Source organism: Danio rerio, chromosome 6 (genome assembly GCF_052040795.2).
Source record: "Danio rerio strain M-AB ecotype USA chromosome 6, GRCz13ab, whole genome shotgun sequence".
NCBI lineage: Eukaryota > Metazoa > Chordata > Actinopteri > Cypriniformes > Danionidae > Danio > Danio rerio.
This window is the reverse complement of record NC_141026.1, coordinates 47,433,715-47,448,983: the sequence shown is the minus strand read 5'-3', so window position 1 is coordinate 47,448,983 and position 15,269 is coordinate 47,433,715. Positions and strand designations below refer to the sequence as shown.

Below are 15,269 nucleotides of genomic sequence, written 5' to 3'. Positions count from 1 at the left end.
GTCTTTGAAACAGTATGGGGCATTTTGTTTACTTCATATACTGGGGAATATATATGTTGTTAGTTAATTCAAATGAATTGTGGTATTAGCAGCATTGTATATATTATGGCAATTCTCCAAGTTATGATCATTCAAATACATTATTATTCAAAAGAATAAACAATTGTGATGAACAAGGTTTAAAGCAATCCTTTAGAAATCAAACAATGTCAAATAATTTTTCAGAAACCATTTTCAAGTATATCATTATAATCCTTTTAAATTCTAATAGATTTGTTGCTTCATATTTTTATAATGAACATAAACCATTTCAATGCTTCAGCATTTCTCAGAACTTTATTCATATAATAACTGTCCATTTCTTTCTTTCTCAATAAATAAAAGCATTTCTTTCTTGCTAGATATATATTTAATACCATGGCACTTTTGTAAAGGAAACTTAAAAGTCTCAGAAATTAAACATATTTTGATTTCTGAAACATAAAAAAAAAAAAAAAAACATCAGGAAACTGGTGGCCACTAGTCGCAAAAGGTCACTCTGCTCTTACATTTGATTAGCACTTCAGTTCATATAAGGTTTCTTGAACTCGCTTAGACAAGCAATCCTTCTGCCGAGGCTGCCATTGGTGCATTGGCAACCTGAAAAGCTCTGTGGATGATATACACATTAAGAGAGCAGGTCCTGTGGATAGCTGTTTGAGGTTCACTGTGTGTTAAACAGACTGCCATGTAAATCCTGTAATCAGACAGATTTGTGCCTCTATGTTCACAGAGCAGCCAGGTGCCCTTGTACTCGAGTTCCCCCCATTGCTATCTAGCTGAGCTCCAAAAAAATAGTTATAACACCAAGAAAATCTCAATCTTTCATCACTCGCATTCCTCAACCCCTGTGTGCCTGCAAAGAGGAATTCAAGGCTATAGTAATTCAGAAATACAGCTTTGAATTATAATGACTGACAGAAACGCACCCCTCCAATCATCCCTAAGTGATCGTGTCGACTGAAATCGATGAGCTTCCCGTTAAAGAACCACTTGAAGACGGGGTGTAGAGTGGAGTCTTTGGATACTTCACAAGGCAAGACAATGCTCTCTCCTACTGTGGCATCCATACTCAATGGAGGGACTGTAATCTTGGTCGGTTCTGTCCAAAAGGAAAATACATGTTTTGAGCGAGATAAAAGAGAAGAAAGAGCAGAAGGTCTTTAGTAATGCATTGGTTTTAGAGAGTTTTAGTCACTTTTCAATACCATACAGTTCACATTCTGAGTACACATTTACTTGAAAGATACTTGAAGTAAAAAAAAATAAACTTAATTTTCGTTTTAAACGTTGAGGTCTTTGAAGTGCACAGCTTACTAATGCACATTTTACAGAAGAATTTGCTCAAATTGGTAAACGTTACTATTTTGTTGTGCATAAGACTAAACAAAAATGGCTTGAGTGTTTATACTGGATATGTTATTATGAGTTCACTCCTTAACAATTATGAGTACACGCCAATGAATGTTAGAGAAGAAAACAAATCAAATTTGAGTAAAGAGTAAAAATCAAGAGTCATTCATCCGTTCATTTTCTTTTGGTTTAGTCCCTTTAATCATTAGGAGTCGCCACAGCGGAATGAACTGCCAACTATGACATCATATGTTTTTTACAGCGGATGCACTTCCAGCTGCAACCCAGTACTGTGAAACTTCTATACACACTCGTTCACACACATATTCAAACACTATGGCCAATTTAGTTTATTCAATTCACCTATAGTGCATCTCTTTGGACTTTGGAAACTGGAGCCCCCAGGGGAAACCTATGCCAACATGGAAAGAACATGCAAACTTATAGAAATGTTATGTGGTTCAGTCAGGACTCGAACCAGCGACGTACTTGCTGTGAGGCGACAGAGCTAACCACTAAGCCATCACGCCACCCGCCCAAGAGAGTCATAAAACGTATTCAATTTAGTTCAAATGTTGCAGTTTATAATTTTGCAGTTTATAATAGTTATGACTACTCTGGGTGCACCGGTTTACCCCACAGTCCAAAAATATGCGCTATAGGTGAATTGAGTAAACTTAATTGGCCATAGTGTTTGTTTGTGTGTGTGTGTGTGTGTGTGTGTGTGTGAATGACTATGTATGGATCTTTAACAGTACTGGGTTGCAGCTGGAAGGGCAAAAAACACTTGCTGGATAATTCGACGGTTCATTCCGCGGTGGCGACCCCTGATGAATAAAGGGAATAAGGAAAATGAAAATGAAATGATGACAGTACATACTATGTTATTAGATATTTTTTAACTTGACAATAGTATTTAGCTTTAAGGGCAATTTAAAGGCTTAACTAGGTTAATCAGGTTAACTAGGCAAGTTAGGTTAATTAGGCAAGTCTTTGTATAACAATTGAAGAAAAAAAAAATTCTTAAGGGGGCTAATAATATTGACCTTAAAATGGCTTTTAAAATTTTTTAAAAATCCTAGCTGAAACAAGTGCCGTAAACAAATAAGACTTTCTGCAGAAAAAAAATATATTATCAGAAATACCGTGAAAATTAAACATAATTTGGGAAATATAAAACAAAGTAAAAAAAATTTAAATCAAAGTAGGCTAATAGTTCTGACTTCAACTGTATAAACACAAAAATTGTCTTAAAATATTTCCCATGTAATGTTTAACAGAGTTGACAGGATATTCTCACAGTATTTTTGAGAATATTTTTCCTCCTGAAGAAAGTCTTTTTACTTTAAGTTTGGTTGAATTAAATATATATATATATATATATATATATATATATATATATATATATATATATATATATATATATATATATATATATATATATATATATATATATATTTTTTTTTTTTTTTTTAAATAGCTTTTTTGATTGGCTACAGAGCAAACCACTTTTAATGTGAATAACATAGTTAAGCCTTTAAATTGAACTGAATACTAGTATATTGCATAATATCTAGTGAAATATTATTAACTGTGATCATAGTAGACAAAATAAATGAGTCATTAAAACTATTATGTTTAAAAATGTGTTAAAAATCTTTAAAAGAAATAAAGTTTACAGGAAGGCTAATAACTTTAAATGTATACACATACACCTGTTGATGGACTGACCAAATAGGATGAGTCTGCCTCATTTTAAAATTAATATTCAGTACTGCATTTAAATTACCCTATATGAAGCCATCAAAATGTCCAAAAACATGCATATGTAATATCACAAGTTATTAAAGGAGTAAAGTGAGGAAAAAAATAAATAATCACCAAAACTTGCAACAGCAGCATATTTTTAATTAAACATGCAGAAAGTGATTGGGGAGACAAGGAGAAAATCCGCTCCCGGTTCTGTGGACGGCTGAGGGTTTTTTTTCACACCAACGGCTGGACCAATAACTCACACATGACAAAAGCTTGGATGAGTTATACCTCTGTCAAAACGGCAGGAACATAAAACAACTATATATTTCATTATCAATTTCATGCTTGGGTTGCTCACTGTTTTTCCAGTGCTTCTCATCCGGTTTAAGGCATCCGCTTAGAAGCAAGAGAAATGTGCTGTTTGTGTAATGTGAAAGGTGTTTTACCTTTGACCACTAAAGTCCCAGAACTGCTGGATGTACCAAAGGGGTTTCTGGCGACACAGGTGTACCTTCCTGCATCGGATTTGGTAATGTTGGTGATCCTAAGAGTGCCGTCTTCTAAGATGGTGCGCCTAAAAATGGCAAATACAAAATATCACAACAAGTATTAACAACTAATGACGTTTTGCTATACTAATTCAATTTGCACGGTACACAGTACATACATTTATTTTAGGGTGCTTTCACACCTGTAGATTAATTGTTTTGTTCCGAAACAGTAATTCAAATTTTTACAATTTTACTTTTTGTTCTTATTGTGGTTTGCTGTCACACAGCAAAATTTCTAAATGGACCAATTCATTTATTATTTATTTATGAAGATGAAAAGACATTATGAGGAAAAGCACTTTAATTTTGAATGGTGGCACCCACAGACATAGCAACCAAATATAAATACTGTAAGATTTTCTCATACATAGTCGTTGGCTAGAGTTATGCATTATAAGCTTTACATTATAATGAGAAATTACAGACAAACCAAGACTGCAGTTTGGTCAATTTTCCTAACAGATAAACAACACTCTGTAATGTTTCAGCATGCTTTCACTTTCATATTCGACATGAAATGCAATTTTACCGTAAGAATGACATCCCGCCCTACTCATCATTCTCTCTTTATCTAGCTGTTTATATGGCTATTACATATCAAAACAACACTAGCCTGGTTCGTTTGTGTGTTGCGTTGTATTGCTTTCTCACTACAATCCATATGCTCCAGGGTTCGTTTCAATCAAGCCAATACCAACTCATTCAGATGATCTCAGAATGATTGTTTTGGACACAGATCCAAGCGCAATTGCTGGATTCGCATATGCCAAACAATTCGTGCTTTAGGCAGAAGACTATATATATATATATATATATATATATATATATATATATATATATATATATATATATATATATATATATATATATATATATATATATATATTATTTACATAAAAACTATTAAATGTTAATATATAATTAAATTAAAATATTTTAAAATAAATATAATATAAATAAAATATATATTGAATATTCATTTAATCATTTTCTTTTCAGCTTAGTTCCTTTATTAATCTGGGTCGCCAAAGCAGAATGAACAGCCAACTTATCCAGCACATGTTTTACGGAGTGGATGCTCTTCCAGCCGCAACCCATCTCTGGGAAACATCCACACACACACACTCATACACTACAGACAATTTAGTCTACCCAATTCACCTATACTGCATGTCTTTAAACTGTGGGGGAAAACGGAGCATCTGGAGGAAACCCATGCATAGCATATAAAAAAAAAAAAACATCTTGAGGGTCTTGTGAAATTTTCAAATATTTACAGCAAACATCTATAGTGTTGGCTGTTTTACTTATGCACAATTTGAAATTGTGCAGTATGTTTCAGAAATCAAACAAAACACAATAGTTAATGGCTCAGTGAATCGCTCCTTAAAACAGTTACTTGTTACCACATACAGGAAGTTTTGATGCGATTTATTTATCCTTGAAAAGTCTAATCAAAAACTCGGACACCCAGCACAATCATTCATTCATTTTCCTTCGGCTTAGTCTCTATTTCAGACGTCGCCACAGCACAATGAACCACCTTTCCAGCCGCAACCAAGTATTGAGAAACACCCATACACACTCATTCACACACAGACTCCTGCACTACGAACAATTTAGTTTATTCAATTACCCAATAGTGTGTGTTTATGAACTGTTGGGGAAACCAAAGCACAAAGAGGAAATCCAAGCCAACACTGGACATGGAAACTCCTCACATAAATGCCAACTAGCCTAGCCAGAACTCAAACCAGCGACCTTCTTGCTGTGAGGCGACAGTGCTAACCACTGAGCCACCGTGCCACCCCCACACTAAGCACAATAATATTTAATTAAAATTCCCCAAACTAACAATGTAATATAAAACTGTTAGACTAAAAGCATTTTCTGCTTAATCTTTTACTGGAACAAATAAAAAACAATAAGCAGAGGTCTTTAATTCAAGATGTTCACTGACACACAGTCTGCTCAGATGCTTTACTGTTCAAGGATACAGCAACCTTTTCTTCCTTTTTTTCTTGCTGCCCAAAATGAATTCTTAAAGAAACAGACCCAACTATACACCAGGCAGAAAGAAAAAACCACAACCTTGTATTTTTCTCTCTCTGTATGCTCGTATTTCATTTAAAAAAAAAACATGAAAGCTGTAAGAAATCAGTTAGATTAAATAACCATTGGCAGCATTTTCAACAGGATACAGTCAGTCAGTGGGATCCCAAAAGATGAAACACAGATGAACACCGAGCAAATAAAGTGAGGGAGGAGGACGTAAAAGAGAAGCTGATTCATTCTGGTTTGAATTCCTACCTGCGGCCTTATCATTATCCAACATGTGTAAGATGTTATCGACATAAAAAAAGGCGTTGGCAAAAAGGCAACACGAGCAGATGTGATTATGGCTCTCCTGTAGAAGTTTGTCTGCATCATGTGAGGAGATGTTGATAAGGTCTGACTGAAATCTGACTTTGCAATGGAGCTGCAGCGGCACAAACAAAACATTCTCTGTCGCTCTGCTCAAACTCAATATTATTAGAGGTGGCTGTTCATAGAGGTTATAGATTTTTCATAACCCCTACAACTTATTTGGCAGACATAGATGATGGCTAAAATGATGTGGGGTGTGTGGAGAGTTCTGTAAAGCATAATTTCAAGACTTTTTAGGTGAACACAATTTTTAGGTGAACAATTAATCCATGTAAGTTAATCCACACACACTCACACCAAAACGTTTATTTTCATAATCAAAATCTGACCATTTGCTTACGTGTTTGAAGTGCCAGTACTTCTCTGTTGACATCAGGCTTTAACTACAATACTGTAAACCGCGCCCCTTTTACAGTTAGTTTACTATGATGCAGTAACTAAATGTGCTTACTATCATCTCAAAAACATTGCAAGAATTAGATGCTTTGTTTCCAGTAAGACTTAGAAAAAACTTGTTCATGCTTTTATCACCAACAGGGCGGATTACTGTAATAGACTCCTCACTGTCCTTACTAAAAAGGCAGTTGCAGCTTATCCAAAACGCTGCTGCCAGGATTGTGACCAGAACCAGAAAATCAGAGCACATCACACCTGTCCTCGGGTCTTTACACTGGCTCCCAGTTACATACAAAATAGATTTTTAAGTGTTATTACTTGTCTATAAATCACTAAACGGCCTAGGACCTCAATACACAATGAACCACCAACTATTTCAGCAAATGTTTTATGCAGCAGATGCCCTTCCCCAGCTACAACCAAGTACTGGGAAACACCCATACACACTCCTTCAAACACATTCCTACGCTATAGACTATTTCATTCATTCATTTTCTTTTTGGCTTAGCCACTTTATTAATCTGGGGTTGCCACAGCGGAATGAACTGCCAACTTATCCAGCATATGTTTTTATGCAGCGTATGCCTTTCCAGCTGCAACCCATCTCTGGGAAACATCCGTACACAATCATACACTACGGACAATTTAGCCTACCCAATTAACCTATACTGCAAGTCTTTGGACTGTGAGGGAAACTGGAGCACCCGGATGAAACCCATACGAACGCAGGGAGAACGAGCAAACTCCACACAAAATGCCAACTGACACATCCAAGGCTCGAACCAGCGACCTTCTTGCTGTGAGGCAACAGCACTACCTACAGCGCCACCATGTCACCTATAGACAATTTAGTTTATTCAGTTCGCCTATCCCGAATGTGTTACCTGGCCCAGTCAGGACTCAAACCAGTGACCTTCTTGCTGTGAAGCAACAGTGCTAACCACTGAGCCACCATTCCGCTTTATTATTATTATTATTATTATTGTTGTTGTTATTATTATTATTATTAATGATTTAGACCCCCCAAATCTCTATTTTTGTGTAAATGAACAGCCATGGACATGTACAACATGTAAACAATTTTTCATTTTCAAAACATTTCTTTTTAATGTCCCCCAACTTAAACAGTTCTGATGGATCATTGTGGTTGAGAAAATAACAAATAAGTCTGATTGGCTATTTTGCTCAATGCTACAAAAGTATGTTTTACCTTTAAAGCTCAAACCCAAACATGGACTCAAGTGTTTGCCAAATCTCCAGTATGCTATTATTAGGCTACAATTTTCAACCGGGGCTTTCATATAGAGTGCCGAGCTCTCCCTGTAGAAATGGGCTTGACCTAATCAATGAGGCAGTGACTTTTAAAAGCACCTCATAACAACTCAGCAACAACTGTGACTTCTGTACCTCTCACTTCTTCCTAAGAAAAAAAGTACAATTTTATTCCATTCATGTATATTTCATATAACCAAAGGAAACATACACGGGAAGCAATTCTCAGAAGTGCTTCATCTACCTTGACGTACATCAACAAACAATGCTGCATGCTTTTTTAATAACTAGAAACGGAATGGAAGGCATGATAGATAAACAAATGCAGCAATGTAAATATATAACACCCAGATCCTCTGTGACCTTCTCCCAGAACAAATCAAACACGAGCGCAGCAGACCTGCCAGCTCAGAAATCAAACAATTTCAGCCGCAGCTTTTTAAAATAAATATGTATTTACTGTGGCTCAGCGAACATGCTTTACGGTGGGAGCTTGCTGCTGATTTATTGACAAAAATATCAAACGCTGAGCGATAGAAGCGTAGCGGCTAGACGATCCGTGAGCAATGAGCTGCAAAACCAATAGAAAAAAAGGCAAGAATGATCTGGCTCACGGAACCAAACTTCTGACCACACTGAGCTGCATTTATATTTGCGTCAAGACATGAAGACTTCGTAATCAGTCTCTGATCCTTCCGCTCCTGACCGCCCGGCGGAATACAATGACTAATCGATGCTTCTCTTTCGCAAGTTATGAAGGGAAAGTCTCACAGAAAGTCTTTATATTGTCTTGATGCAAACGCAGGAGTGCGAGATTCTACATTAGATTGACGTGTTCGTGTTTGCACCTCTTCCAGCTTGATCACAGTGTAATTTGCTGTGTAAACATGACAAACTTAACAGTCACACATATTTACCCACAAATCTTCTTTCTGTCTTTTCCTTTACTCATAACTCATGAATTGTAGGCGTCAATTTGCGCAGAAGGGCAAGGGTCAAGCTGTGCTTAAGAGATTTACTGAGGTTTTTATGATTCCACTGAAATCTTTTTTGTTTTGTATGTTTTAAGACAATACACAACCCATATTACATAGGATTGCCATTAAAAAGTAGGTTTGACATACTGGTTTAAACATAAAAGGTTTATTTGCACATTATGCATATTGTTTTTATTAAATCAAGTACAATTTTTAAACAGAAGCATTCAGTATGCATTATGCGCAATTGCTATGCACTTGACTGTGTCAGGGTTCTGCCACTCTGGTCTTGTAAGTTCTTGTTTTAGTGGCAGAGTCCGGACACTAGCTCTGTCTAGTTCTGTCCTGTTGTGCTCGGCTATATATATATATATATATATATATATATATATATATATATATATATATATATATACATACATACATACATACATACATACATACATACATACATACATACATACATACATACATACATACATACATACATACATACATACATACATACATACATACATACATACATACATACATACATACATACATACATACATACATATATATATATATATATATATATATATATATATATATATATATATATATATATATATATATATATATACACATTTCATGTTGCTGCATACACACAACAAAAACAACAGTAAGTTGTACAGTACAGCATGCAGTAAAGAGTGTTACAGTAGCAGTTCAGTTTCAGCCACTGGGAGTCTGACAGACAGTATCAGATACACAGTCTTGCACCTCTAGTCTCAGTTCTGTCTAACTTCCCCCTTTCTCCCTCATCCAATAATCACAGTGTCCAGCGAGACCCTGGGCAGCATCAGTGAGTCATGGCATGTGTGTTCTCTCTCAGGTCCAGATGGAGCTCCCATTGGTTATCACTCCGTCCCCATCCATTACTGGAGATCATACACTCGTCCCTCTGCCACCTGTTCTGACACGGCCATGCTAGAGTGCTCCTGTCCCGCCGGAGCCCCACAGGACAGAGGCAGAAGCAGGGTGTATTAATTAGTGTTCCAGTAGGCACTCAGTCTTGTGTGAAAAGTGCCATCAGGAAGGATGCTGTTGGTTTTGAATATGCAGCATCTGTGCCTTGGTAAACGTGTGCTTGGTAAAGGGGGGAGGGGGCAATTAAGATTGAATGAAAATATGGAAAAACAGAAAAACAAAAATGCAGCTGTAGGGTGATGGTTTGTAAATAGTGACTGCTGAGTTGGCAAATACATTGGAATTATTAAATATTATTATTACAGTTAGTATTATAATTATTATTGTAGTTTTTATTTTTATGTGCAGTAATATATTAATTTTACATATTGCCCTTAAAGGCATGTGTCCAAGTGGAATTAGCTTAAATGAAATTGTAACTTGTCAGTTATAATTTAAGGATATAAACATCACTGAAAATAAAATTTAGAGTTTAGTTTTTTTTTTTTTTAAATCAGCAAAGAAAAATTGTACAGATTTTTAACAATAAAATAATTTAACAAACAAACAAACAAACTAACTAACTAATAAATAATCACATATTTTTTTTAAATATGTATTTATTTAATATATAACATATAATAATTCTGACTTCAACTATATATATATATATATATATATATATATATATATATATATATATATATATATATATATATATATATATATATATACACACACACACACTTTTTTTCTTTTTTTTTTTTTTAATTTTTCTTTTGTTTCCCCCACAGTCCAAAGACATGCAGTACAGGTGAGTTAGGTAAGCTAAATTGTCTGTAGTGTATGAGTGTGAATGAGTGTGTGTGTGGATGTTTTCCAGAGATGGGTTGCGCTCCGCTGTGTAAAACCGTGCAGGATAAGTTGGCGGATCATTCCACTGTGGCGACCCCGTATTAATAAAGGAATTAAGCTGAAAAGAAAATAAATGAATGGATTTATATGATTTTATGTACTGAAAGAAGTTTCACTATTTATATGATCAAAAACACAGTAAAAAAAAACAATATTGTGGAATGTGATTACAATAAAAAGTTGTTTATTTTAACATATTAAAATGTATAATAACTATGACTAAATAGAAATATAGCAATAATAATAATAATAATAATAATAATAATAATAATAATAATAATAATAATAATAATAGTTTTTATTATAATAGTAAATTATTATTATTATTATTATTATTATTATTATTATTGCTATATTTCTATATATATTCATTATTATTATACAATGTAATGTTAAAATAAATTTTTTTTTATTGTAATCACATATTATTATTTTTTACTGTGTTTATGATCATATACATGGTGAAACTTATTTCAGCACATAAAATCATATAAATGCTGAATGAAAGAACGAATGAATGAACGAGCAAATGAATGTGTTGTTAAAATTGATACAAATTAACCTACAGTACAACAAACTTCATTCATTCATTCATTTTCTTTCCGGCTTAGTCCCTTTTTTAATCAGGAATGAACCGCCAACTTATCCAGCATATATTTTACACAGCGGATGCCCTTCCAGCAGCAACCCAACACCGGGAAACAACTATACGTACTGTAAACCATAAAACGATCACAAAATGGCAAGTGACTTCAAAAAACTAATGGACGAAAGAACACCCTCTGTGTGATCGACCCCGTGTTTCCTCAGAATTGTGAACCACAGTCAGTGCAAACAAACCCTGGGCTCTGGGGACCAAAGGAGTGCAAGCGGCTTATTTATCGGCTGACCTGTACTGTACTGTACTGTAATGTACCTCTTGCTGTCTTTCAGGAACTCTGTGCCTCTTCTCCAGGAGTATGAAGCTCTGGGTGACGCATGTGGACGGCATTCAATGATCACTTCACCACCGCGCTGGATCAGAGTCGTCTTCTTTACCGGGTTCTTGGAGAAGTCTGGAGGAGAAGCTGAAACAGAGATACAGTTGAAGTCAGAATTATTAGCCCTCTAGAATTATTAGCCCCCCTCTATATTTTTTTTTCCCAATTTCTGTTTAACGTAAAGAAGTTTTCCTTTCAACACATTTCTAAACATAATAACTGATTTCTATTATTTTTGCCAAGATGACAGTACATCAGGGGTGCTCAGCCCTGTTTCTGGACCCTACCTTCCTACAGAGGCTGTTTCTCAATTTGCGTTCTTCAGCGGTCTTGGGTTCTCGTGTAACGTCATCATCAGCTGCCAAAGTTCAGTTCAATTACTCAAGACCGCAAGTACAGAGGACGCGTGAAACTTCACAGATGCAGACTTGAGCACCGATCTCGCTCTAGAAGTCCCAGAAGTCAATGCGACTGGAGGTGGGAAGCGCAGCATTTTATATAGATCTATTATTAAAATTCAGAGATATAATTTATTTTCCTCAGGATTTTCCCTAAATGAAAGAGAGGGTGCTCGCTGCAGAGCCATTTGAGGAGAGCTGAGCTCCAGCGAGGGGGAGCTTAAGCTTGAGCTCCACCTTTTTTGCACTTCTTCTACGAGTGATGTCACTGGGGGTAGGGTTAGGGGTGGGGTTGGTGTACGCATTAAAACAGCTTACAGGAGGAGGAGCGACAGCTCATGCTCCCCCTCGCTGGAGCTCAGCTCTCCTCAAATGGCTCTGCAGCGAGCACCACTTGAAATGAAAAGGTGAATATAAACAGTAGTAAGGACATTTTAATAAAGGAATAAACATAATAAGGGTGTTTGTTTGCTGAAATTCGTATTAAAATCTGTTTTATTTATATTGTGCAATGTATATTTATAATGTTTTTATGCATAGTAAATATTTTGAAAAGGAAAAAAAAAACAATACATTCTAGTATGAATGCTGCAATGTTTAAATAATTTTCCATTAAAAACGCGCAAAGGTCATGTGACTATCAGAAAGAACGCAGCATCTCATTTCTCACAGTGCACGTTCTCTGTTCTCATGGTCTCCCGAGTTCGTTCTTCCGAGGACACCTGGCAAGACCGGTCCACAAGAACGCAAGTCCATTCTCTGCATTCTTGGAATTTAGAAACAGCCAGAGTTCAACTCCAACCCTGATTAAACACACCTGAACCAATTAATTAGGACCTGAAAAGCACTTGATAATTATAGGCAGGTGTGTTTAATATGGGTTGCAACTGAATTCTATAGGAAGGTAGATCTCCAGGACCAGGGTTAAGCATACATACTATTTAACTAGCAATATTGAAACATAAAATTTGACTAGTTTTTTAATATACTAGTATTCAGCTTAAAGTGACATTTAATGGCTTAACTAAGTTAAATAACTTAGGGTAATTAGGCGAATCATTGTACTACAGTGGTTTGTTCTGTATAAAAAAAAAAAAGAAAAATCTTAAGGGGGTGTTACGGTTCATGGAGAGTTGTTTGGATTTTTGCCACCTGCTCCCTCTCTGTGGCTCTCTCTTTCCCTGTCTGTTATTCGCTCTTGCTCTTGCTCTCGTCCCATCACCATTTGTTCTGCTATTTTTTGTCCTTATCAGGTATCTGCTGATTGGATGCCGAGCCTGTCACTCCTCATTAGTGCATTTCCTCATAGACCAATCAGGCTTTGTTGTACAGATTTTAAATCTGACCGGCACGCCTTCCTTGTTCAGTGCTGTGTGTGTTTGTTTGTTTGTCGCTTCTGTTTTTGTATTATGGTTTGTTCCTTATTGTCTTTATAATAATCTAAATATCTGTAGTCTCAATATGGTTTAAAAGTTTATCATTTCTTTTTGGGAAAAAGAGAATAGACCCTTTTCACATTTGCGGGATTCTCTGTAGCGGAAGTCATCATAGTTAGCAAAACTTAGGCTACGTTTACACTGCAGGCAAATGTGGCCCAAATCTGATTATTATTATTATTTTTTTACCAACATGTGACTCAGTTAATGACAGTGTGAACAGCCCAAACTGCATGGAATATGGTCTTTTCACTTTAGATTTGTGCCACTTTCATATGTACAGGGTGGGCAGTTTATATGGATACACCTTAATAAAATGGTAATGGTTGATGATATTATAGTCCTGTTTGTGGCACATAAGTATAAGTGAGGGGGGGAAGTTTTCAAGATGGGTGGTGACCGTGGGAGTCATTTTAAAGTCAGCCATTTTTGATCCCACTTTTGTATTTTCAATAGGAAGAGGGTCATTTAACTACTTGGCAATGTCACAAGAAAAAAAAATGGTGTGCTTGGTTTTAACGTAACTTTTTTTCTTTCATGAGTTATTCACAAGTTTCTGACCACTTATAAAATGTGTTCAATGTGCTGCCCATTGTGTTGGATTTATAATGCAACCCTCTTCTCCCACTCTTCACACACTGATAGCAACACAGCAGGAGAAATGCCAGAACAGGCTTCCAGTAACAGTAGTTTCAGGTGCTGCACCTCTTGTATCTTCACACCAGAGACAATTGCCTTCAGATAACCCCAAAGATAAAAGTCTAAGGGGGTCAGATCGGGAGACCTTGGGGGCCATTCAACTGGCCCACGATGACCAATCCACTTTTCAGGAAACTGTTCATCTACGAATGCTCGAACCTGACACCCATAATGTGTTGGTGCACCATCTTGCTGGAAAACTCAGGGAATGTGCCAGCTTCAGTGCATAAAGAGGGAAACACATCATCATGTAGCAATTTCAAATATCCAGTGGCCTTGATGTTTCCATTGATGAGGAATGGCCCCACTATCTTTGTTGTATATGATGTGAAGATACAAGATGTGCAGCACCAAGCACACCATTGTTTTTTTTTTTTCTTGTGAAATTCCCAATACGTTTGATGTGTCAAATGACCCTCTTCCTAAAAAAAAAAAAAAACTAAAGTTGGATCCAAGATGGCCGACTTCAAAATGGCCACCATGGTCACCACCCGTCTTGAAAAGTTTCCCCCTCACATATACTAATGTGCCACAAACAGGACGTTAATATGACCAACAAGTCCCATTTTATTAAGGTATTTCCTATAAATGGCCCACCCTGTAATATTAAATCAGACACAGATCTGATGTTTTGCAATGCGACCGCAGTGTGAATGGTTATGTCGGATTTCATGTGATTTTTACATAATCTTCGAGCAACATGAGTCATTGTTCTGTGCTGCATACATCATCTACCCCTCAGCAGCATAGTAGAATGGCACACAGGGCAATTACAGTACCATAGTTGAAAAAGATTTTGAAGGCAAAACTGGTGCTTGTTAACTGATCTGGTTAACGGATTGAGACACGGGTTGATCGCGAAGCAGAAGAGCCTCGTGGGTGATGCAGATAAGGGATCTGTGTCCAAAGGAGGGGGAACTTTCTCTCCGAGAGAAAAAAGGGCAGGTGCTCGAGCACCCAAACACCCCTTCTGCACCTGTCTGCTGTTTATAATGAAGTAAAACGAAATAACTCTGCAAACAGACATAAACCAACTCCGCCTTCACCCTTGATGAGTTCACTATACACCGTTGGTTAGAGCGTCAAGTGGCACCTCGGTTGTCACAAATCACAAATGATC

General features: G+C 36.4%; 1 protein-coding gene across 16 annotated transcripts in view; it reads right to left on the bottom strand.

Moving 5' to 3' along the window:
• The window catches only part of cntn6 (contactin 6), a 195,345-nt gene that overhangs the window by 30,963 nt on the left and 149,113 nt on the right, over nucleotides 1-15,269 (bottom strand). For all 16 annotated transcript variants that reach the window (XR_015494065.1, XR_015494062.1, XR_015494063.1 and 13 more), the window contains 3 exons: nucleotides 11,553-11,703; nucleotides 3,594-3,721; nucleotides 969-1,141 (listed from right to left, as the gene is read on the bottom strand). Coding sequence is in view for 8 of the 16 variants with exons in the window: in XM_087257905.1 (XP_087114031.1) it covers nucleotides 969-1,141; nucleotides 3,594-3,721; nucleotides 11,553-11,703 (452 nt within the window). In the remaining 8 variants the exon portion in view is untranslated. The remainder of the gene's footprint in view (nucleotides 1-968; nucleotides 1,142-3,593; nucleotides 3,722-11,552; nucleotides 11,704-15,269) is intronic.